This window comes from Anser anser (genome assembly GCF_964211835.1).
Source record: "Anser anser genome assembly, chromosome: 9".
Classification (NCBI taxonomy): Eukaryota; Metazoa; Chordata; class Aves; order Anseriformes; family Anatidae; genus Anser; species Anser anser.
This window is the reverse complement of record NC_139729.1, coordinates 4464208-4488111: the sequence shown is the minus strand read 5'-3', so window position 1 is coordinate 4488111 and position 23904 is coordinate 4464208. Positions and strand designations below refer to the sequence as shown.

At 37.2% G+C, this 23904-nt stretch overlaps 2 protein-coding genes across 6 annotated transcripts in view; one reads left to right on the top strand and one right to left on the bottom strand.

Annotated features, from left to right (window-relative positions):
* ATR (ATR checkpoint kinase) overlaps positions 1-18770 on the bottom strand; it is a 43845-nt gene extending 25075 nt beyond the window's left edge. For both annotated transcript variants that reach the window (XR_014587878.1, XM_083847828.1), the window contains exons 1-23: positions 18570-18770; positions 16971-17062; positions 16000-16143; positions 14579-15465; positions 13649-13836; positions 12391-12585; positions 11947-12173; positions 11072-11221; positions 10749-10947; positions 9887-10146; positions 9297-9487; positions 9112-9212; positions 8620-8791; positions 7814-7981; positions 6920-7114; positions 6378-6563; positions 5898-5990; positions 4183-4313; positions 3844-3987; positions 2624-2717; positions 1745-1870; positions 927-1133; positions 588-701 (exon numbers count right to left, since the gene is read on the bottom strand). Coding sequence is in view for 1 of the 2 variants with exons in the window: in XM_083847828.1 (XP_083703954.1) it covers positions 588-701; positions 927-1133; positions 1745-1870; positions 2624-2717; positions 3844-3987; positions 4183-4313; positions 5898-5990; positions 6378-6563; positions 6920-7114; positions 7814-7981; positions 8620-8791; positions 9112-9212; positions 9297-9487; positions 9887-10146; positions 10749-10947; positions 11072-11221; positions 11947-12173; positions 12391-12585; positions 13649-13836; positions 14579-15465; positions 16000-16143; positions 16971-17062; positions 18570-18628 (4323 nt within the window). In the remaining variant the exon portion in view is untranslated. The remainder of the gene's footprint in view (positions 1-587; positions 702-926; positions 1134-1744; positions 1871-2623; positions 2718-3843; positions 3988-4182; positions 4314-5897; positions 5991-6377; positions 6564-6919; positions 7115-7813; positions 7982-8619; positions 8792-9111; positions 9213-9296; positions 9488-9886; positions 10147-10748; positions 10948-11071; positions 11222-11946; positions 12174-12390; positions 12586-13648; positions 13837-14578; positions 15466-15999; positions 16144-16970; positions 17063-18569) is intronic.
* A 112-nt stretch (positions 18771-18882) lies between these two features.
* PLS1 (plastin 1) overlaps positions 18883-23904 on the top strand; it is a 40458-nt gene continuing 35436 nt past the window's right edge. Inside the window, exon 1 of one of the 4 annotated variants that reach the window (XM_083848191.1) lies at positions 18883-19027. The gene's annotated coding sequence lies outside the window, so the exon portion shown is untranslated. Of the gene's footprint in view, positions 19156-19175; positions 19220-23904 lie in introns of those variants that run through there. The other 3 variants (XM_083848194.1, XM_083848192.1, XM_083848193.1) reach the window with 3 other exon arrangements.

The window sequence follows — 23904 nt, the reverse complement described above, 5'->3', positions numbered from 1 at the left end:
TTCTTGTGCAGAAGCTAATTTAATCCATGGACTACATTGGGTCATCAATTTTCTCCTAGAGCTATGAAGTCATCCTGAAGTTTTCACAAATATATAAGACCACAAAAAAGTCAGCCTAGAGATAGCAAACCAGCACAGAAGACTATAGCCTGAAAATAAGGGTAGACTAGCTGCTTCTTAAAAGGGTAAGCAGAAGCCCTCTTAGGAATACTTGCTGTTTTCAATTTCTGCCTACGGAACATGCACAATTTCTATGTCAATCTCATGATTAGTCCTTGAATCACTATGTATAGACTGTTAATTACTTCTGAAACGTCAGATCTCTCTGATAACATGACACAGAAACAAACTTATGCTTTTATTTAAATGCTTTTATTTGGCAACTCCCCCGAATTCTAATGGACAAGTGAGCAACAAGGAGTTAAAAAAAAAAAAGACCCTGAATCACCTTTTATATTGTAATTTAAAACTGTACAGGATGATGTTTCAAACGTACTGCAAAACGTACATTTATATTTCATAATGCTGTGTTCAGTGTGATAGGAAGTAATTTGTGAAGATAAAAGAGATCTAACATTGTATCTTACCTGAATAGCATATGCTGCAGAGTCCTGAGCACGAACATTATCAGCATAAGCAAGGAACGCTCTAGTCAGTTCCATCAATAATCCATAGGCAAAATTTGGATCCTCCACACCAGCCTCAATCACAAACACAATTTTATTACACAATTTTATTACAACAAAGTATAATTAATGTTCAGATGGTCACTTTGAAGCCTGGCTACAAGCCAGTTAAGATGACAAAGCACGTAGAGATTTTCAAAGAGTCTAAAGCTAAGAGGTTCCCTACTCCCAAGCATATAAAAAAATAAAAATCCCATAAAACTTTAATGCTAAGCACAACACTACAGCAACACTTCTTACCACAAATGTGAAATGCTTTCCTTGAGTTTCACTTGTTGAAAAATCCAGCCTGCCAGGATCTATAGCTCCCAGTTCACCTAAACATTCTCCGCAAAGTAGTCGGGCTTGAGAATTTGCATCCTGACAGCCGATAAGAAGTACGGTTACCAACTGAGAGATAACTGGCTCCACAGTTTCACTGTCTGTTACATACTTTATCAATTTTTCCTAGGAAGTTGAAAAAATAAAAATGAGTCTACAACCATGTTTACAATAAATCATCTCAGAAATTTTCTGTCTGTAACTCACTCTTCATACTTTATTTGCCCATGACTTTAGGTTTATCATTCAAATATTGTCATTTTGTAACTATAGCCCAGTTGTACTAAATTGCTTGTTATCATACGAAGGATTAAATAAATAAGTAAGAATGAGGTATTAATAATGCTCTTATAGCCAATACTTTATTTCATTATTAAATACTCTCTACTAACTTCATTTTCTTTCCTTGTTGTATCAAGAATCTGTCTTTTCTACGCTATCTTTTTTTTTAGACTGTTGAAATGCATTTCCTAGATATATCTTCTCTTACAGTAAAAAAAAAAAAAAAAATACCAATACCCTTGGTAACTCAGCATCACATCAAGGAGGACTGGAAAGTCCTGTTACATTGAGACATGATGGAAAAGAATCCCTTCTACCAATTATATTAAGAAACATCTAGATTAACAAATGCAGGAGAACACCCAAGTTCATGCAAACACCCAGTAACAGTAAGCTTGTTGGTCTGGTTGCTACTCTGATTCATTTCTAAGTGTACTCAAAGAGGTTTTTAATACCTGATTTCTATATAATGTTTCTTTCAGGCTGGTAAGTGCATGGATACGAACATCCACATTTTCATGCTGAATAGCTCTCATGGATAGCTGCAGTGTTGTCTGCAAGTCGGTGCTTTTAGAAGATTCCTGAACAGGACGTAAGAAATGCAATAAAAATAATAAATATAACAGGAACACAGTTAAACAGCATCTCAAAGAACACAAGCAATAAGACATACAAACATCTATTTATCTACATACATTCTTAACTATATCCATATATTGCTGTCTTCCTCTACTTTTGTTTGCTCTCCTCAAGGAGGTGCTATACTTGTACTTTTGTTTATAATTCTTAATCAGAAGAAAATGACTAAATCCAAAGAAAACTCTTTGCTTCAAGCACCTCAGTATCTAAAATAATTGTAACTTTTTTTTTATGTCTCTTATTCCCACTAAATAGTTGCTACATCCCATGTATTTTGCTTGCCTTTAGAAGGTAAGTAGAAAGGATAGACCATAAAGTACTCCTAAAAATAAGACAAACCAGGTTAACTTGAAAGAGAATACAGATAAGGGCTTCAATTAAAAGTAATTTATCTTGAAACACATTCATTGCCATAGCTAAGAATGTTGACTTTTAACCTTTTAATCTCTTTAGTCTCAAAAAGATGCAAAGTTAGAATTCAGGGGTGCTACAAAACAAGCATGTTAAATGTGACCCCATTTCACTCCTAAAGAGTGAGAACCTGTCTCAAAGTATTCCTCCAATGCACAAATTCTGCTTTGTTGTGGAGGCAGATGAATGCTCTTTCTACTTAACAAAGCTTTTAATAAACAATTTTCTCATTCATCATGAATTAACTTGATGCATTATAAATAAATAAATAAACGAAGCCGTACCTTTCGATATTCCTGAAGGACTACTTGAATATCTTTTAGCTCTGGAAGGTCAGGCAGAAAATATATTTCATGTAAAAAGTCTCGTACTGCATCCCTAATAGTCATAAAAATATTGCAAAGAACATTTTGAATATTAGTTGGATGAGAAAGATTTTAAAAACCCATTCAATGAAAGCACTAAAATGTAATAACAAGAACAAAAGCAGAAAAAAAATCCATTTTTTTTTCAAATACATGTGTTAAACAACTTATTACTCTTTTTACTGAAATAATATAAAGGTATTTCTTCTCTATACTTTATATTACTCTCTAATAGCCAGTTCTTCCCAATGCTTTGAGAGTTGCCATTCACCTCTAGCAGGTTTGGCTCTCCTTAGTTTGGACACAGGACAAAGGGTGAAAATAACCCCTTTTGATTTGTAGCCAATTCCTCTTTTCCTTATAAGAATACACATAACCAAAAAAAGAATTCTCTCTTCCTAAAGTGAAGTAAGCTATTTCCATTTTGCTTCTGTTTTAAACGGGCTTCTATGAGAGCCTTGTTATTCATAGAGTCTCCTTTTATTTTGAATACTGTTGGTATGATAGAGTGCAAGAAAGATGAAAATCCAACATAAGTAACCAAAATATAAGCTATGGCCAGTCCTAGAGAATACTAAGTTACAAAAGATACTTCTTTTTTTTTAAGATACTTTTTTTTTTTTTAAGGTAAGGTGACCAGTTGCAAAGAAGATGTGCTAATTTCTGTGCATTTCATAACTGTAACTCTAGTTAGTGAAATCAACAAATAAAGACCTCATTTCCTCCCTACTTCCAACTCTGTACACTTCTCTCTAGCTTAGAATAAATGTTAGCAATTACTGTTATTCCATCTGCATGGCCTGTAGAGCCAAACATTTTCCCATTCCAACAGAAAAAACACAGAATCTGAAGCTTGATACTGATGCAGGGGAGAAGCCCTCTAAACAGGCTGTAACTTGGCTGCATCATATATTTTTAATGAGGTCAACATCAGAATACGTTTTCAGATGAGGATATCACTTGTGAAATTTCAAAATCTTGTTGCAATTTAAAGAAGTAGAAATTTTATAGAACAAATTAATATTTTGCATAAAAACAGTAAGTTTTCTCATCTCAGTACTGGACAATTTTCATTTAGTGTTATCTCCATTTCTATTACAGGATTTAATCCGTGTAAGCGAAAATATTTTGTACAGTACCTGTTCTCGACTATGAGAAAGTAAAATACTGCTGTTGTTTCCTTTGGCTGGATATGTATAAGGGGCAGCAATGCTACGATCACATGACTAAGCAGGGAGCCAAGGTATGAATGATCCAGACTTCGAACAAAACAATCCCAGGCTCTGAATAAGAAAATACATGAAAACAATAGTAATCAATGATTCTTCTCTGCATAAAGGCATTTTATCTGAATCATGAGAAGCATTCTAAATTATATGAGTTCTGTGGTTTAGAGTATTGTCTAAAACAAAACAAAACAGTATATTCAATGACAAAAATGGCAGGTATGTCACTTTTTGGGCACTCTATCAGTTCACCTGCAACACAGTTCTGGAAAATCATCCTTGTATCTTAGGGCTGTTCTCAGTGTAGTCATCATCTTCACTCTTACTGAACTGATGTGTTTGGGACCCATAAGCTTCATTAAAGACATGAGACTGTTCAAGGCCTACGTATATATACAACAACAAAAAAAATCATGTTGGTATATTAGATTCTTAGTGAAACACATACAAGCCACTTCTTCGAACACAACCAGGCTACCCTGGCTAAAGAAATTATATACCATATAAGCCAAATGAGGTAATAAAGTTGTACCTTCTCTGTTTATCCCCGCCCCCCCCCAAATATATTTGTTTAACATTCTCCAGTGAATACAAACTTAGTTTGATATTTCACTAAGAGATTTGTGGATTTGAGGAAAAGAGAAGTAAAGAGGATCTGGAATGACTAGACTGTAATAAGAAATAAAGCAGTTGTTTAGGCTGTTGACAGACAAGGGAAGAACTGTAGACACCAAAGGAGTTTACAGTTACAGAAGTCTGTTATACGATGATTGACTATATGTCCAAAACTCTAGAAGCTGGAAAGTACAGATTGAGAAAATACAGAGAAAACAAACTTGCATTTGAAACCAGTGACAGAATTGACATAGATCTTATAGCAGAAGTGACAGTAAGCTTAAAGGAGCAGTTAATAGCTGAGTTGTCAATGGGACTGATAAAAGACAGGAGAGAAATACTAAGATGCAGAAAAAGCAGGAGATATTTCAGTCACAGTCACATTGTATCTGACAAGGTAGCAGAATGTCCAGCATGACATAACAGAACATAGGAAGAAACCCGAGCTTGAGGAAAGGTCAGGGAAGGGAAAATTCACACACACAAACAAGATAGAATAGAATTAGTAGGTATAACAGAAGAAATGCTATGTAAATGAAAGTAAGTTCAGAAAACATCAAGACACTGGGCTATGAAAATGATATCACCTCAACGTGAATATCTCAGAAGCAAAAAAGCTAGAAAACAGAACACCAGCAGAGAAAATGCAGTCTATAGATAAACGCATAGGTTATATATGTTCTAGGACTGAATAATTCCATTTAGAAATTATCTGTGCCACCTCTGTGAGGTGGCCATAAGATCTACCTTGCAGTTAGAAGCTCGCTGCCTCAGCACAGCAGAACTTTCAGATTTTGTCTTGTGTCAAGGTGTGAGCACTAATTTCACTAAGCCTCTGTACTGTAAAGCTCAAAGGAGCTGTTCTATGGGAAACAAAACCAATAAAGCCCAGTTTCCCTTGGATTTGCACTTTATTTTTTCAGCTTTTTGCAGCAGTAGTTTCAGCTTTGCCCTCTAATGCCCTTAAAACCTTGTTCCCTGCAATAACTACAATTTCCTCCCATATTCCCTCACCCTCCACTTTGTTTCTTTCATGCATGTAAAACATATACTCAGATTCCCCCTCTATAATCACAGGTCAAGTGACATGTGACACATACCACACAAATGAATTATGTACATTAAATGACCAGTAAAGAAAAGGAAAAAAAAAACACACATACTTCTGAGCTTACACAGATGTCCTACCCAGGGTGAGATCACCAGTTTTCAAGAAACACGTGTCAACTAAGTATCTTTGAGACATCAACAACAATTGCACAATCACATAAGCAAGTCTGGAGCATTCAAATAGCCCTTAAAAATAGTCCTTGTTTATCTTTGTTTTAATATTCACAATTGAGTTTACGCACCATTTTTTTATCCTCAATGCCAACACTGGAACTTAATAACTGCATGTTAAAAAAAGCCAAGATACCAAGCAACTTAGGCTGCAGATAATCAGCCTGTGGAGAAAAAAGTAAAAAAGTCATCTTACTATTAACACATTGCTAAGCTGAAGTAATGAAATAGCAAGTACGAAATGGCTATTCTAACAGAAAAATGGGAAGAATCCCAAACACATACACTGCTCCATAAGAAATACCAGTGTTCGTGAAAGATGTTCCTATTAGGCTGTGTTGTTTTTATTTTTATTAATGCACATTTGGAATGTATCTATTTATTACAAGAACACTTGATATGAAACAACAGTCTTTCCTCCACTTTTACTTCAGATAGGATTTATAAGTGGTATTCAAAATATGTCAAATTGTCCTCATTCTCTGACTGGAGATTAAAAATATATTAAAAATATTGAACAAAACCGAACATGAATATTTTGATCTCCTTACCATTTGTTCAGGTGACGTTATTTCTCTAGGTCCCTGATAGGGATCATCATGAGATGCAAATGAAGCCAATATTGACAAACCATTGAAGACTTGCTGATAGTGCTCTCCTATACGAAGCAGTAGTTCATTATGCAGTCCCTGGTAGTCTTGTCTCAGTAAGCTGCCCAGTTCAATCTCAGTTTCATTCTGTAATAAATCAGAAACCAAGTTTTACTTTCTTTGCAGTGAAACTAGCGCACTGAAAGATTGGTAGCATCAGACTTTAGGTTGATTTACCATAGGAATGAAAGAGAAAGTTCCCACTCAGATCAATATCAGATAATCCAAGCCTTTGGAGTTAAAGTTCACAAAATATCTCACAACATCTACTCAGAGCAATGGAAGAGATTACAAATAAAAACAACAGAACTTCTGCATACACAATTTCCCCAGCTATGCTTTGCAATACCTTTATTTAAATAAAGCAGAAAGAAGAAAGCTCACTATTCATCCACTGTTGCTCTTAATCAGCGTGTATAATAGTGCTGCCAATGCCCATTTACCTTGAGGTAATGAAGTGCCCGCTCAAGTTCATCCTTGGAACAAGAACAGACCAAATGAGAGAAGATGTATTTGAAGTTGTTGATTAAAATCTCTCTTCGGTTTACATTCAGCTGTTTTGCTATTGTTCGAATAAGAGTGGAGGCTGCGGGACTGGCCTTGGCTGCAAGGTCAGGAAGCAAAACTTGCAGGGTTCGCTGGTAAATTAAGAACAATGCTTAATGGGGAAAAAAACAACATAAACACCATACAAAAAAAAAAAATTAGTGAAAAATCCCCCCTCCAAAACCACCAAATCCAGGGTTTGGTCAACATATATCTATGGTCATATCTGCGAGCATAGATATGAATACAGAACTTTAATGAGATGGAAGCTTTTAGTCAAAAAGTAGTTAAAATAATGATGTTAAGGAACTGCTTCATCTAACCATTACTGAAACATTCAAACAAGAAGTGGCAAGCTTATCTGAAGCTTAAGTAGCTTCATAGATGTTGTACTCATATTTTGCTTGTTAGTAGATGGGAAATCTACCCACAGTTATCTAATCAGATCAAGTTATTTACCCACAGAACAATGGCTTTCCTCATATGTAACAGTGAAGCAGACATCAGGCAAAACCATGCCTTACAAACAATCCAGTGCACTAAATCGTTAATGTAATTATACTCAATAAATACTCTACATGATGGATTGCTCATTATCTATCACATTCAAATTGGCACTGAAGCCATCACTGTAGGTCCTTGATAATTATTCTGAACGTAACAAACAACAGCAGCTAGAGAAAAAAATTAAGATCTGTGACATTCACAAAAAAGTAATGGACTAAAATAGAAATCCATGAGCACACACACGCAGACACAAAACACGAGTTCAAAGGGACTAACCAACTTACCGAGAGAAAGCGATTTAGATCTGGAAAGTCAAATACACTGGCAACCTCAGATAACATGTCCAGAGCCATTTCTCTGTGGTGAGCAGCTTCTTGTTGCCGTAGCTCGTTACCCTGGCATGGCACACTCAATACTGCCATCTGGCTGGAGTGCAGGGATTCCACCAGAAACTAAACATGAAGAAATAGCTACTTAATGTTACTCTCCCCTTTTTTTGCTCCCTAAGCAAAAAAGTTGCACTCTCCCTATGCACCTACTTTTCTTTTCCATTTATTGCACACAGATTCAGTATTATTACTTTGTGACAGAACTAGATCAATAATTGCATTTAATTTTGCAATCTTGAGCTGAGATACTGCACATAATTCAAAAAGAACACTCAAAACTAGAAAAGTCTGAATCTAATAATCATATTTTAACCAGAACTTCTGACTTTAGATAACAGGTAAAACGCATTAAGAAATCAACCGTGGCATTATTATGTCTGTAACAAAGGCTGACTTCAATTCCAATTTTATACCCTAGCCTCCTGTGACAATGGTACCATAGCAATGCAAGAAGATATAGGGCATCCAGGAAATAAAACAGAAAAGCAATACTGCTGAGGGGAGAAGACCATGACAAAGTCAAATATTTCCTATTCCTTCCTGAATGTGTTTTTTTTTTTTTTTTTTTTTTAATTTCTTTCCTATCCTTTGAGACTTCACCTTGTAAAGTAGACTATTTTTACCTTTAATATCGTTTTTAAAATACACTAAATAGAACCTAAATATATGCCTTTGTATGTTACCAACTCTTTACTTTTTACCTGACAGATAGGTTTCTTGTACTGACTGAAAAAAGCTTGCAGTTTTATGGACTTAGCTGCTGCCAGGGATCGAATTTCTGTGTATGCTGCTCCAGCCACAGAAGCTGACTTGGACAACAAACAGTGCAACAAATGCAAGAGGGCAAATGGTACCAAATCTCCTTTGGATGCCCTTGGAAAGCAAGTAGAAAAAAAAGAAAGTAGAAAGAAAATTAACCATTGCACTAATAAAATTACTTAATATACAATTATCACAATGCAAAACAACTCATCATTGTATATAAATAGCTTATCTGTACTTGCAACAATAGGACAGGAAAAAAAGGGGCATATTCCGCATGAATCAAGAGATTAATACAGCTGCAAAGGACTCTGGACAAAGCCTGAGCTTGAAATAAGTACATTTAAAGTTACATTTACACTTGAACAAAAACTTACTGTGCATTGCAAACTGACAGTACATTGCAATTTTCAAGATATTATCAAAAATACCTTCCAATATCTCCTGTTGTGAGAATCAAGGTATCTTTAAGCTCATTATTTCTTGATATTTTGGCATTTGTATAGGCTTCTTTCATTCTTGAAACAAAGAGCTAGATCACATAAAAACAAAAGAATCATTTTGAAGGGTCTGACATCAGTAAAAGAAAAATAACAAAAATTAAGTATGAATTCACCTCTTTTATGAATCCTTCTTCAGAGTCTAAGGATTCTAATATGTTCTTTATACAGTCGCTGAAAGCCACTCGTACATCTTTGTCTGGATCTTCCATTAGATTTAATAAAGACCCAATGAGAATTTTCACACTTGACTCATCACTGTTAAAATCCAGATGTTTGCAAAGGCGAGGTATATTTTCTATAAACGCTGAGCAGCATGGGTTGGAGGAGGAAAGAAAAAGATACTTTTAATGTTTTTTTTCTTTTTTTAAATTTATTGAAGTAAATAAAAGCATTACAATTCAGACATAAAGCACGTAATATTTACTCTCTTGAGAAACGAGTAAAAAACCAGAAGAGCTATTTCAAATCTAGATTTTATCAAGTATTACATTCCTAGACATAGCCACAAACCAAAATTAAGCATGGTAATTTAACAAGAATGTCATGACAATATCTAACACTAGCCTTGGTATCAACTGAAATACCAAATTTCAAGCACTGTCTAAGCTACAAAAAAAAAAAATAGAAAAAAGGAATGGAGAAAGGTACAGAAGTAGTGGCACAGAACTTTGTACAGAAGCACAGTAAAAATAAAATCACATACCTAGTTTTACTGAACTGGATACTTGGTTCTCAAGAAGAGTAAGAAATGGCTTGAAAACACAGGCTTGCACAGAATGAGTCTTTTCATGAGCAGAAGTCACAGTAAGGCTGCTACATAAGATATCATAAGTAACGTGCCTAATATCAGAGTCTGCTGAAGGAGGTTGTACACTGAAAGTACCAGAAAGACAGCAAGATAATTTCCCAACTATAGCAGCACAAGCCTCCTTGACTAGCTCAGACTCATCTTGGATTTGATTTCTGAAATGGAAACAAAAATGAAAACATTTTAATAGATTGCTTATCTAGAAATTTGCTTTCCTACATTGTCTGAATTCTTTAACTATACTGGATGTATTATTTGGACAATTTAAGGATCTGCTTCACTAGATTATCTTTTTACTTTTCAAATCACTTCCAAGTTTTCTTAAATGGTTGAAGTTGCACTGGGCATGGTGAGTCTGGTATGTTACAAAGAAAGTGAAGACTACAGACAATGGAAGAGAAAAGAGCATGAAATATACACAAAAGAAAGAGAAACTATAAAGACTTTAAAAGACATATGGACAAATATTTTAGTGGCAAAGACACCCCCTTACCTCTCCTTAGTTTAAAATTGTTGTTTAGAAATGGGGTCCTACACTAGCAAATTAATTTGTATACAGACACAGTAAGTGAATTCTAGTCTACCTTCATTTACACACATTCTGCTGATATATTTTATGCTTTCTAAAATCAAAGCCTAGTAAATTGTGGATGAAGTAGAAATAAAAATAAAAAAATAAATTTTTATTTCAGTGCTTATAATATAGTTCTAATATGTGTGGTTTTCTTCTTGCAAGAAAAGATGTATTAATACATACAAAAGAGCTTTGGGAATTACAGTGCAGGACGTCATGCCTTGTGGATGAAGCAGGAGAGAGAATCCTTTAACACAAATAGCCCGAATTACTTCATGGGGACTTTGTAGTGCCCAATGATAAATGGATTTTCTCCAATCCAAACGTATGTTGTTTGGGAAGAGAGACAGGAGGAACACACAGTGTGACTGAGTTTGGGGTGCTAAAGAGAAAAACAAAGCAGATAATTACTTGATTTAAAATTTGAATATTGTTAATAATCATAAAAGGACAAGGAAAATAATTTCCTGAGAGATACTAGATTTTATACACTTTAATATACTTACAGAAACTCTGTGCAGTTTTTTGACTCAAAGCTAGAGGATCAATCCCAAAAGCAGATGTTTTAAAAGAATCGTCAGGATGGCTGCAAATCCAGGGCAGAGACAGCATTCCACATAAATTGTCAAGAATCTGATCACTCAGTGGAATTTTTACTAGAAAAAAAAAAAAAATCCAACATGACAGCTGTTTTTATGCAAGCTCTGTATAGACTCACATTATGTTAATTTAGTACAGATTTTTTTTCTATCAACAAAGAATGGTATCAATACAGGTTGATACCCTACATTTTATACATATAACGCAGCCTTATATGAAAATAATCTAAACATTTCATGAAGTGGCAGCAGGTAATATGTGAGCGGAATTAATACAGCTCTGTCATCTCTGGATTTGTATGAAAACTCAGGTGGATTTTGGGACGGCTATTAAGCTGAACTCAGAATACAACATCATTCTTAGAAGACTCTCTGTCCCCCATCTTACTAGCTGCTTTAAAAAATAACCAAACCAACCAACCCACCCACACAGGTTCTCTGTAGTTTAGGTACACTTCCAGCATGCCAAGTTCTGATGAAAATGATTAGAAGCTATGAAGTCTTTAAGTGAAACAGAGGTAGTAAGGCATGCTGCCTCTGTGCATTTTAAGAAGGAAACTAGTTGAAAATTCATTTCAAAGACTTGTAAATCACATTCAAAATGAATACAAAGAAAGCTCTCTAAATAGAGAAAAAATGTTTTTGTTTTTTTTAAATTTAACCATTTTTGTACAGAGTTCTAACACAAGATGTGTAATTTCAGTACAACAAACCAATTTAGTCAGATACATTCTTAGTTTACAAAACCAACAAAAACCATGCTATTTTAAACGATTTCTCACCTTGTGCATACAGCAAAGCATCAAAGATTTTCACTATTCTGTCAACCACTTGTTCTAGGTTAATAATTTGCGTAGCAGCCTCTAACAGGCTCCTACAGACTTTCACTACTCTTGTGATAAAATCAGAGGAAATCCATATGAACTGCATGTTCACCAGAGAATCTGAGGAGCTTGGAGTATTCTTGCATGTGTCAGTGTTACACGGATGAGTTACTTTATGATCTATACTGTTAAAAATAGAAATCATATGATCAATGTAACAGACTATAAACATTTACTACTGTAATGCTTTTAAGCAAAGGTGATATATAATTGTACTTCTTCAAAACATGCAGGACTTATCCAATACTTGTCCTGAGACATGGGGCAAGTATTAAACTAATCCACACAGATCATAACAGTTACAAGAAACTATTGGTCTCAGTTTCACCTTGGTACCTTTACCTGGTAGAATTTGTTGGGGGAGAACAGTGAACTATGCACAAAGCAGCTAGTCGGAGAATTACAGTAATTCCTTCTACAGTCTGAAGGATATCCGCTCTCACAATTTCTTTCTCGAGGGTAAGTATTAAGGATGCAGCTTTCTTTGTGATGGCATTCCACAGTGTGCTCTTCAAGTTCATGTTTACTGGGTTAAGTCTGTAATTTGACCATATTAATTATTTTCAAACATATGGGTGTGTTTTCAGTGGTTCCCACCTGCCCCCACCACCACCAGAAGAGAGAAAACATAACAGCAAAAATAGATCTAATCCATGTTAGATACAGGACTGGAGGATTAGGAAAATAACAAACGAAACTTTAGCTTAAATGAGCGTTTTGGGAGAACAAGATACTAATTCTAAAATCCATCATGAGGCAAATCAGACTTATCTGAAAGGCTATAAAGGTATTAGTTTACCATCCTTAGAATGTTATGACAACCAGGGTATTTCCTGATGACTACAAAAAGGCAAATGTCACACCCAACTATAGCCCTGCCAGCCTAACCTCAGTCCCCGGGAAATTCTTCCCTAAACCCATTTCTAGCCACATAAGAGAGAAGATGGCAAAAGAGACGGCAAGCAGCTTTGTAAAAAAATGACATAGTGGACCAGTGGGAAGTTGAATAGAAGAGACCAGTGTGTCCTTGTTGCCAAGATGGTCAACTACATACTGGGCTGTATTATCAAGAGCAAAGGCCAATCCCCACATCTGGAGGCACCACGTCTGGAGTACAGACAGCACGCTGGAGCCAGTTTTGAGTGCCCAAATACAACAAAGAGATCAATATGCTGAAACAAGTGCAAGATAATCAGAGAGCTAAAGCAAAACACAAGAGGCGAATGTAACTGGGTTTGGTCACCCCCGAACAACCCGATTTAACTTGACTTGTTTTGAGCAAGTCCAGGTCAACAGTATAGCTATGTAAAAGATTCTACCACTCCTTATATATTCTCTCAGCATTTGTTTTCAATGTGTATAAATTAAAATAAAATAATTCACACTAAACACAATAAAAATAAAAATACAGTCTCTTTAACTGAAGTTTAGCTTAAAAGTCATCTGTAGATTCAGATCTTTCAAAAGATCATTCAGACCTTTTCCAAACATCTTCCAATGTGACTGTTATGAAAAAACTGCCTTAAAATAAAAAAAAAAAAAAAGCATTTCTTATTATTCCCTAGCTAAATTACTATCAAGTGGTTACTGAGTGTCATACATTACTGGTGTAGGTGATTTCTTTGGACGCTGTGTAGATAGGCTTAGCCGTTGTCTTTTCTCTGGAACTTCATCACTGCTGCTGCTCCACCCATCAGTATCAGAAGTATCCAGCTGGTTCTGATGAAGTTCCTGCAGTATTTCTTCTGTTCGTGCTTTTAATGCTGTATAAAGTGGACTAACCAGGTACTGGAATGTACAAAGAACAGAAGTACCATGATTTGTGTTATGCCTTACTTCCCAAAGACATGATATTATTATTTCTGACATCAAACAGAAAATTTTTAAACATTATGGTAACATCAAAGTCTTAAAAACCTTTCCGTACAAGAATCTTAATTACATGATGAATGAAGTTTCCTGTGTTCCCACCAGAGAGAATGCAGCTTGTTCAGCTGTTTCCCAGCTCTTGCCATAGTACCTGGCTACTGAAGCCATCAAAATAGACATGAGTTTAAAAGACAACAGATACAATATGCATGTGGGTGCACGGGGTAAGCCAGAACACCCAGCTCACCCACATCTCATTATTTTAAATTAAACCTTTCTGTCTCCCTGTCTCTAAAAAGTATGACAATGCATAGAATTAGAAGGGAAAAGCAGCTCAGATGGTGAAGGGAAATTACTTGTTAAGGTACCCTTGTTTAACCCTATTCTGTACCTTAACCCCATTGTATAATACAGTTGTAAACAGATACTTGTGCCTGCATAGTCTCTCAATAGCTTAATATATTTCAAAAAGAGAGGGTTCAGCTATGTTAAATTAAAGAATTATAACCTATAAAAATACATGAAACAGCTGAGTAACAAGGAGGAATACCAATCAAATTATCCAACTAATATAGTATTTCTTGGATTTTCTTCCTTGCACAGATACAGGGTTATGTACATTACCTATTTGCACGATGAACAGTTTTAAAAATCAACCTACCTCTTGTTCTTCGTGAGTTCCAAGCACATTCACAAAAATACTGCATATGGTATTGATATGGGCTTTTCGCACTTGTAAGGCAGATTCATAGCCAGGTGGAACAAACTCCAGAAAATATTGCAGTATATGGCAAAAAGCAGCTTTCAGCTTTTCAGAGTGAAGACACCTAAATACATCTCCTTCAAACAACGCACAAAGCTTCTCTAGTAGCATATTCAAATAGACAGGTTCAATATTTTTGTAAGAATCTGCTTCAAAAGGTAACAGTGTCCTCACCAACAGTAAGAGTTCTCCAAAAATTTCTGATTCTTCAGTATCCATTTCAGGTGCTGATTGTAGAATTCCAAAAAAGACGGTGAAGAAAACACTGGCCAGCTGTTCTGGAGGTCCTCCCAAATGGATTAATTTTATTAAAAACTTCACAGACAAAGCTTTAACTTTTGGACTACCATACTCCAACAGGGAGCAACCTATCCCCCAGAGAATAGTATCTTGTCTTACAAAAAACACATCTGCAACAATATGCGTCAGGATAGACAATAAGATAACTTCCAAACATTCTACATTAGGCATACCCATCAGCTGTAATGGTGCCAGTCTTAAATATCCCACACTGTCACTTGTGTTGCTTGAAAATCTCTTCACAGTCACCGGCCATACCAGCACATCTCCCCAGAGGTGCTTTTGTGCATCTCTTTCATGCAGGAAGATTAAATCTTGGAAAAGCTGTAGCAAGTCTTTTGTCAGTATTTCAAAGATGGAGCAACCCCTCATTTTAAACAGAAAAAGTAAGGAGCAAATGACATCACAAATGTTCTTGTGCAATGCGTTGCAGTTTGGAGTTGCGGCAATTCGGAGAAGCCTCGTTATGATCCAGTTACTAAATTCTAGGACAACAAAAAGAAACAGCACTCAAAACTATTAAGACAAAAAACAAAGCCTCCTACTAAAAAGCACCTCCTTGAGAGCAAATTACTCATCAGTAAAGAAAAAAAAAAAGAATAAAAGAAATTTCACTGAGAAAAACGTGTAAGCTTAGTAAACAGAAAGCAGAAAGAAAACAGAAAGGGATTGGGGGCAGGAAGAGAAGACTGATTTTAGAGTGGGTAGTTCCAAACATTTTTTTTCACCTCAGAAAATCCCTCAGGCAATAACTATTTGTATAGGATATCTTATCAATGTTAGCTGGGCAGTATCATAATTACTAAGCAAAAGTACTGAATAAGGTCAAACTCTGTTCTCATAAATTACCATTATCACACACGTAAATCAATTCACTTAATAAAAGTCTATCATAAGTTTCATAGGTAATGGAAAACTTACCAATTTCTCTTTTCCCTATTTTTTTTTGTATGAATACATCAGCAGAAAATTTAAATCCTGTAAAAACCAAACCTGAATATAAACACTTTCAAACTCACCAATGGAACTGCATTCCGTGTCCTCCTGATTTCCACCCACATTTACAAACATAAGGGGGGAAGATTTCATGATATGTTGAATAAAATCTAGTAGCATTACAGAACTTGGCTGTGAATCTGATTTCTTAATGAGTTCCAAAGCAACTTTAAAAAAACAAGAAGACATTTCTGAATTAGTATTGCAATAAACCAATTTCATGAATTTTGTTCATACCTAAAACAGGAGATGAAGAAATTTATTATATAAAATATTATGATACGTTATCAATCTGAAATGTACCGTTTTAGTCCATAAAAAAAATTTTGAGGTTATTGTAAACCCTGTACATGACACCAAACTGTATGAAGTAAAATATAAATTGCTCAGAATAAGTACTATTCATTAACACTATTTCCATTCATTTAGTTAGTACTATATCCAGCTCTTTGATTAGTGAAAAATAGCAAATAGTTAACAGTTTAATTTGTAATCATGTTTTCCTAGATTTAAGATCTCTGTAGAAAAAAACACCAAGAATTGTTCTAAAGCTGCAAGAAATCAAAGATTTTAAGTTTCAACTTCAGCTTACAGAATCAAGTTTAACAAAACATTAGAGATATCTAGTGCTGCTATACAGCTCTCTTGAAGCAAGTATCTGAATCACATCACATTTATCCAAATTCCACAAGGTTACTTAAAGAGCACAAGAAGGAAACTATCCCAGATTTAGATAGCAATTAACCAGAAAAGTTACATGGTAAGGATAAAATACAATACTTACATATTTAAAAACAATAGTTAAGAACAGGCTTTTTTTTTTGTTTTTTGGCAATTACACATTTGTCTGAAGTCACTTCATATCACAAAAGCAAATTCATTCAATTACTAACACTTGTTGAAGTGAGATGTAACTTTGAGAGAAGGGTGGTTACTTAAACTGTAAATCACATTTAAAATTTATCAGTTTGAAAGATAGGGATGTAATACTTACCCACATCTACATCTGTAAGAATTCTGTCAATGAACTGGCAGAGTATTTGTCTTGGTTTCTGAACAACTGTATTGTATTCTTCTGGACTAGCACTGAAATTAAAAGTACATTATGTTATCTATTTTAAAACATTAAATAATTTAAGTCTACCTCAACAACACAGTGTTATACACAGAAACAGGTATTTTTTTCTTTCAGAAGTCTTCAAAAATAAATGCAGATGGTTTTCTTGTTTTAGTGACCAGCATATTATACGTTCTTCTCTCCCCTTATTTTTTATACATGCAAAGTTGTATGAAATGCTGAAAATTGTTTAATTTTATTATGCAACTACGTTTGATATACATTAAATACGCTTCTGACCTATTATACCCACCACCACAAAGCAAAACAGGTTTTTTTTTTTTTTTTATTTTTCTGCCCCAAAGGTTTGGGGCAGAAAAATAAATTGAGTATCTGTTTCACTTTGGGAATTAACAAAATTATTCAGCTGATTAGCTACCAGTATGTAGGGTAAGAGGTATCAACAGCAACTGCTGAGGTGATTACCATGTCAGGTAACTTTTTTAGGTCAAATTTTCAATATTCAACTGTAGCTCTTTGTGAACTAGTTGACTGCCACAGAACAAGCTGCAATCCTGATGCTGCCATTAGAACTCTGGATACAAACACTTCTCTCTCTGTGTACGGATGGAGCACATACATGCCCCAGTCATGAAATGCTCCTATACTGGTTTAATCTTTGTCCCAGTGCAGCTTCCTTCAGCTGAGCTGGAGAGCAGTAGGTTTTGATCTGTGAGAACATGTGTAGCAAATGACCATAGTACGCTGAAGTCTCAGAGGTAAGTAGGTTCATTTCACCTTATACAATGAAGACTGCAGCAAGGGTAGGAACATGCCAAACACACTGTGGATGGCTTCAGCAGAGGCCATACGGGATAGATTCCTACCATGCTTGTTATAAACTCAGATGTCCGTCTAGCTCTTTAAGCTATCTATCTTCCCTACAAGCTGAACAACAGTGATGTGAAGTGTTATTTTGTATGTGCTCTACCTACCCAGCACAAGAGATGGGCTTTGCTTATGACATTACCTCAAGGAGCAAGGAACCCAAGCTCCAAGCTTTCAGCGCTGCCACAACCTTCTCTCCCTCCCCTCCAATTTGTCACCAGCAGTACGCTATTAGTGCTGCTCTTTTGGGATTACAAAGCCTTTTAAGTGGCAATATTAAAGGGAATGAAAGAAATTCAAGGACCACAAAAAACTTTAAAATACAAGGGTGGTAGAACCGAAGCAAAGAAGGCAGTTCCAGTGGTGCCACCATCACAAGGGATCTTCAGGAGCGTGTGCTTAAAAGACAACATCTAAAGCCTTGCTTCCAACTCTTTCGGGCAGCCGCAGATGACACTTAAACAGGACACGCTTCTGACTACGTGCAGCTCGCATCCATCCCGCGGGAGGCATAGGATGGAAAGTAAACCCGATGAGGGAGGTACCACTCGGGGCAGTGGTGGGGATGAGAGGCCGAGCCGGGCCGGGCCCCGCTCCCCAGGGCCACCAGTCGGGGCAAGGGCAGGGGCCGGGCCCCCCGCGGCCTACCTGCCGAGCTCCCGCAGCGCGGGGATCATGGAGGCCATCTCCAGGCCCTGCTCCGCCATGCCTCCCGCTTCCACGCCTCCACGCCTCCGCTGCCTCCGCTGCTAGCCGGCAGCTCGCCCGCGTCCCCCGGCGGCGCTCCGCCTTCTGCCGCTTCGCGCCGCGCTGCGAAGGCGCCGCGACGGCCGCTCCCCGCCCCCTGAGGCCCGGCCCCGCCGCACGCGGCCCCACCCCCCTCAGGCGCCCTCAGGCGCCCTCAGCGCCCTGACCGCCCGCCGCCGGGCGAGGCGTGAGGCGGCCGCGGCGGTCCCGCCCCTACTCCCTTCACGCCCTTCCATTGGCCGTGGGAGCTGCCCGTCCGGTCTCCCCGCCCTCCTGATTGGCCCCGCCTCGCCCGCCGGCAGCAGGTGGTGAGTGCCCTGCGGGGTGCGGCGGCAGAGCGGGCGGCGGCGGCGGCTCAGGTAGGGAGTGGGAGAGTCCTTCAGGGCTGCTGCTCCTGGGGGCTGCGGGGAACTCTTGCTGGCCAGCTCCTTTAACAGGCGGCTGATTCTGTCCTGATAAATGCACATGGGCTGTTTAATTGAAAATGGTAAGCTGTGTTGGTCTTCTAGAGGTTGCTGACATAGGAAGGGGCTGGGGGACTTCAAGAAGCTGTAAGACATAACTAGGTTTTATCTTTGTTGTTTTTTTAATAAATGTTGTAGTGTTTTCTGCTATCTGACTTCATAAAATATTACCCTTTAAGAGTAATTCCTAGAGAGAAAGCAAAATCCATACAGCTTTCTGTGCTTTAAGTAATACTTTGATGCTCCAGGAAGACCAGGTACATCTGGGTTTTATTTTTAACAGAGAATTTTCTGTGTGATTCAGATTAAGAAAAACTTCTTAAGACAACTTAAAAACAGTATTCTGAATGCAAACGTCCAAGCCTGAGACAGGCTTGGAAGAAAGCTTTCTTGGCTAAGAAAGGTGTGACTTGCACTGCTTGCTAATTTGATGAGTTAAAATCCCAGAGACATAATCCTTGGTAAATTTAGGAGAGATGGCAAGGTACCTGCTGGGATGGTAGAGGAGTCTGAACAGGATGTATTATTCTTTAGCTTTCAATCTGAAGAAATAGGATTAAGTTATTGTATTATACAATGTTATTTCTTCATTTATACAGCATAAGTGGGATTCTCACAGTGCTGGATAGGAAAAAAAACAAAAGTAATTTTGCATGTAAGTCTCCTAAGTCATCAGTGAGATGATATTAATATTGTAGGAATTATATCGTTTGTCGTAGGTAGAATGCTATAGAACTTCAAAGCACAGTTTCTTCAAGCATTTAACAAACTACAAATTCAGGCTTTTATTTTTTTCCACCCAGCTGTAATAACTACTCATAGCACTTCCCTAAAGAGAAATCTCTGTTCTCCATCCTTCACTGGGCGTGAGGTTAGAAGCTTCTGTTTGTTCCTGGTTTCAAAGCCCCATCCACTACATTCTGGGCAATATTCTCGAGTTCTTCCTGCTGACTGGGTCTTAGAAGACTCTTCAGTGCCCATAATAACCTTATTGTACCCTGAGGAGGTAAGAAGTCTTCTGGATGTTCCTTGTGAAATATGTTGTGCTTGCAAAACCTAGCACTCAGACCCTCAAAAGATGCACCCAGTTTTGCTGCTTACTCTTCTTGAGCACACAGTAAGCAGCTCAATAAACTCTTAGTTCATCTCCTTGCTTCTTCCTTATCCCATTTTTTTCATGTCATCTTTACCCCCAGGAGATGGAGAGGGAGGAGATGGAAAGGAGAGGGAGGTGTGTTTTCCAGCTGGAGAGAGTGACTTGCTGCTAATGAAAGTCATGTGACTTTAGGCCATTTTGTATTTTCTTTACCAATGAGTCTTGGGTGTGCAGAGCTCACAGCTTGCAGAACTCAGGGAAATTGATGCAGGTAGGTAGAGCTAAGTATCAAATCCAGTGTATGGGGCATTAACAAGAGGTATGACAAAGCTGAATTCCCCCTTGCCCTTGGGTAGTTCTATCACTTAATAGTTGCGTGATACTTCCACACCCAGGTCTCTATCTTTTTTGGCTTTCGTTGCTTCTTTACCATGTACCTCTGCAGGTCAATGTACTTAGTTTGAGACACTAAGTAACGCTGACTTTGCCTTGGACGAGCAGAACACAAGAGCGTGTTCGTTGTCTTATTCCCTCAGTTATTTAATTCTGAGGTAGAAGTACTGTTTGTGTTGGGGCTCATCCGCTCTGTGGATGTATGTGAGATGTTCCCCTGTGTCACTGTAGGGACCCCAGTTAAATCTTGGCTGTGTCTTGCAGCTAGATACAAGTGATTATATTGGGGCACTTAAATGCACATACACATTGCTTGATGCCTTCATGAGCTGTGAGACACAAATGTTGCTTGATGCCTTCATGAGCTGTGAGACACACATGTTGCACAGGCACATGTTTGGTGGTCAGAGGAGTTGTAGCCAAGATGGTGCACTGAGCCCATCTTGAACACCTAAGGACTTTAATGTAATATCAAGGTGTGCTTAGGGCTTATCACTTGTGTGGCTGCTGTAATCACACCAGATTGTATGATTACTGGAAGTCAGATTTCCATATATAGCCATGAAAATGGTTGTCAGAGTAGCTGGCTGACCTTTGAACACACTGCATTGTTCATGCACACCATAAAAACGTGTATTCCGGCAAGCTCTGTTTTTAATCTGTGCCTGTGTTGCTTAGTCAACTTGTCTAGAGCAAAGGGGCACAGGCTGAAATTGTACCTGGTCCTGAATATTGCTTTGAAGATTTAAAATAAAATGTAAAGGGAAGAATGAAGCAAAAATGAGACTGGTGAAAAACTGCAATAGTAAATGCTGGTAAGGACTAATCTAGGTAGGTCTTAGTCCTGCAAGCATTTTTTAATGTGAATAAACCTCCTTAAGCGCTGAAGACTATTCATGAAGCAAATTCAAACATTTGAGTAATTTGGAGAGCGTGTTAGATGATATATTCTTTGGGTATCTGGTGTTATTACATGGCAGCAATGACTGTTGTGGTTCTTTTCCTTGTGCACAACTTCTTCTAATAAAAATGAGTTGCCTGTATACATCTTGCCTGTATACGTAGGAGTTGGACTTGATGATCCATGTGGGTCCCGTCCAGCTCAGGTTATTCTGTGATTCTATGATCTTTTTGCTACTTGTTTCTAGCTTTCTCGACATTTACTGGGCAAACAGCTGACCAGTGATCACATTGTGGTATGCAAAGGGATATTGACACACAATCAAAACTGGTATTAGTCAGATCAAGTTGAATATTAATCAAGAGATCTAGATTACTAATGGAACCACTTCTGCGTTACAGTCATGTCAAACCACTTAATTAAGGGATATTTAAGCATCTCTGTAGCTACACAACTAAAGAAGGGCTGTAAAATGAAACAGTAAGGGTGACTTCTGTTATCTGGTGTATTGTTTTGTGATAAATTGATTACGTGACTTCAGCTTTGATTCATACCAAAGGCAGTCATGATCTTCTGTACCTTACTATCTTTTTCAGTACTTCTAAATATAAATTACTTGATGAATTTCTGGATTTTTTTTGCATATGTCTGTGCTTAGTTACAGCTGTTACATACAGATTTCTGAGGAGAAAAAAGGTAGTACATCACAATTGCTTATCAGTGAGGCTGGTATTGCTAAGCCTCAGCAATAAATTATGCATAAAGCAGGTCGTGTGCTTAATTCACTTAAAGTATATTCGCCCTTCAATCTTGTTAATAATCATTGGTAGGTTTCAGAATGGGCTGTTAAAAGCATTGATGTGCAGTAGAGCTGAAATATTAGGCCATGTGTTATCAACAAGTTTATATCTACCTGAATGCCACTTTAAAGGATTTGTGTGAGCTTCAGGAACTAGCTGTTTCTTTTCTAACGAGATGTTTCCTCGTAGGTTTTTATGTTCCAGAATTTTTATATTTTAGAATGCGTTTGTCTTGCTCGTTCATAAAGCCTTTCTTCTAGCTTCACATCTTCCATTCTTCCATTTTTTTCCCTATGTGTCCTGCTATTTCTTTGTGTGAGTTTATCCCCTTATGACAAAGGCAAACGTGACTCTGTTCTTTCCTAACCGAAAGGTAGGTCAATAGAAAATAATACGAAATCCTCTATTCCTATTGACCTGAGTATTTTGCTTCTGCAACGTTTCTAGTCCCTTCAAGCTTGATGTATGGAACCAAGATATATTTGAAACTGCTGCGAGTTTCGCTATTATATAGCTGGCATCAGGACTTGGCTCTGATCCCACATCATCTCTTTTATTCTCCCCTTCGGTATCATGATGTAGGAAGTGAGAAAATAATTCATAACTGAATATAAACATATATTTTGCTTTGCTTGTCATCATCTATATCAGCTATTCAATTTTGTGGGCCAGAATATTTTTTACATCCCAAACTAGCAAAATGTTATAACACGTGAATAAATTTAAGCCTTATCAATGATTTCATTGGTTTAAAAGAGTTATCATTTGCTTGGAATTGTATCCACAGATAACTACTTCACTAATTCAAGGCCTGTTGGACAACCCTTCTAAAAGCTATCTCGCTCATCTTAATCATTGCTATCTATATATCTTCAACCTTTCGAATGAATTTCATTATCCTGTTATTGCTGTGTGTCTGCAGATATGTATCACTGAAAGTACATGGAAAATAAGTATCCTCTATAAGTTACAGTGTTGGGAACTCTGTAATGTTTTGGATAAAGTAAAATGCAGTTTCATCAACATTATCCAAAATGTACAAGTGGAAATGCCGTTGCAGTGGGAATTATTTTATATGGGAATTATTTGACTCTTCTTTCTAACCATTCTATTAAAAATGAGCCTGGCAAAATCTTAGTTGCCTCTCACGGTTTGGTCACACTATACGTTTCAGGCTGACTGTCACGGTTATTATGAAATGAGATGAAATGTTTCTAGAACAAGATGAAGTGTTAGCGTTTAAATTAGAATATATTATTAAGCTGTGCTAAAATCCTGTCTGGTTTGCATTCTTACAATGCCACCTAATGAAAGAACAAGGCTGCAAAATCACTTGCAAGTGCCTAACGTTACCTGCAAGTGACATGTTATCAACTGTTAGTGGGGAAACACTTCTGATGTCTCCTTTATTATGTGGTATAAAGCTTGCTAGAACATATTGGTTATATAGCTAAAAAGTATGCCCAGATAGTACAAGTGTTTAAAACTAATCTGAATCGGCATGGTATGACTGACAGGAGCTGAGGACAGATTGATTTGTGGCAGTCTTTCTTCCAACCCCCAAGATGCTTTTTGCTCATTT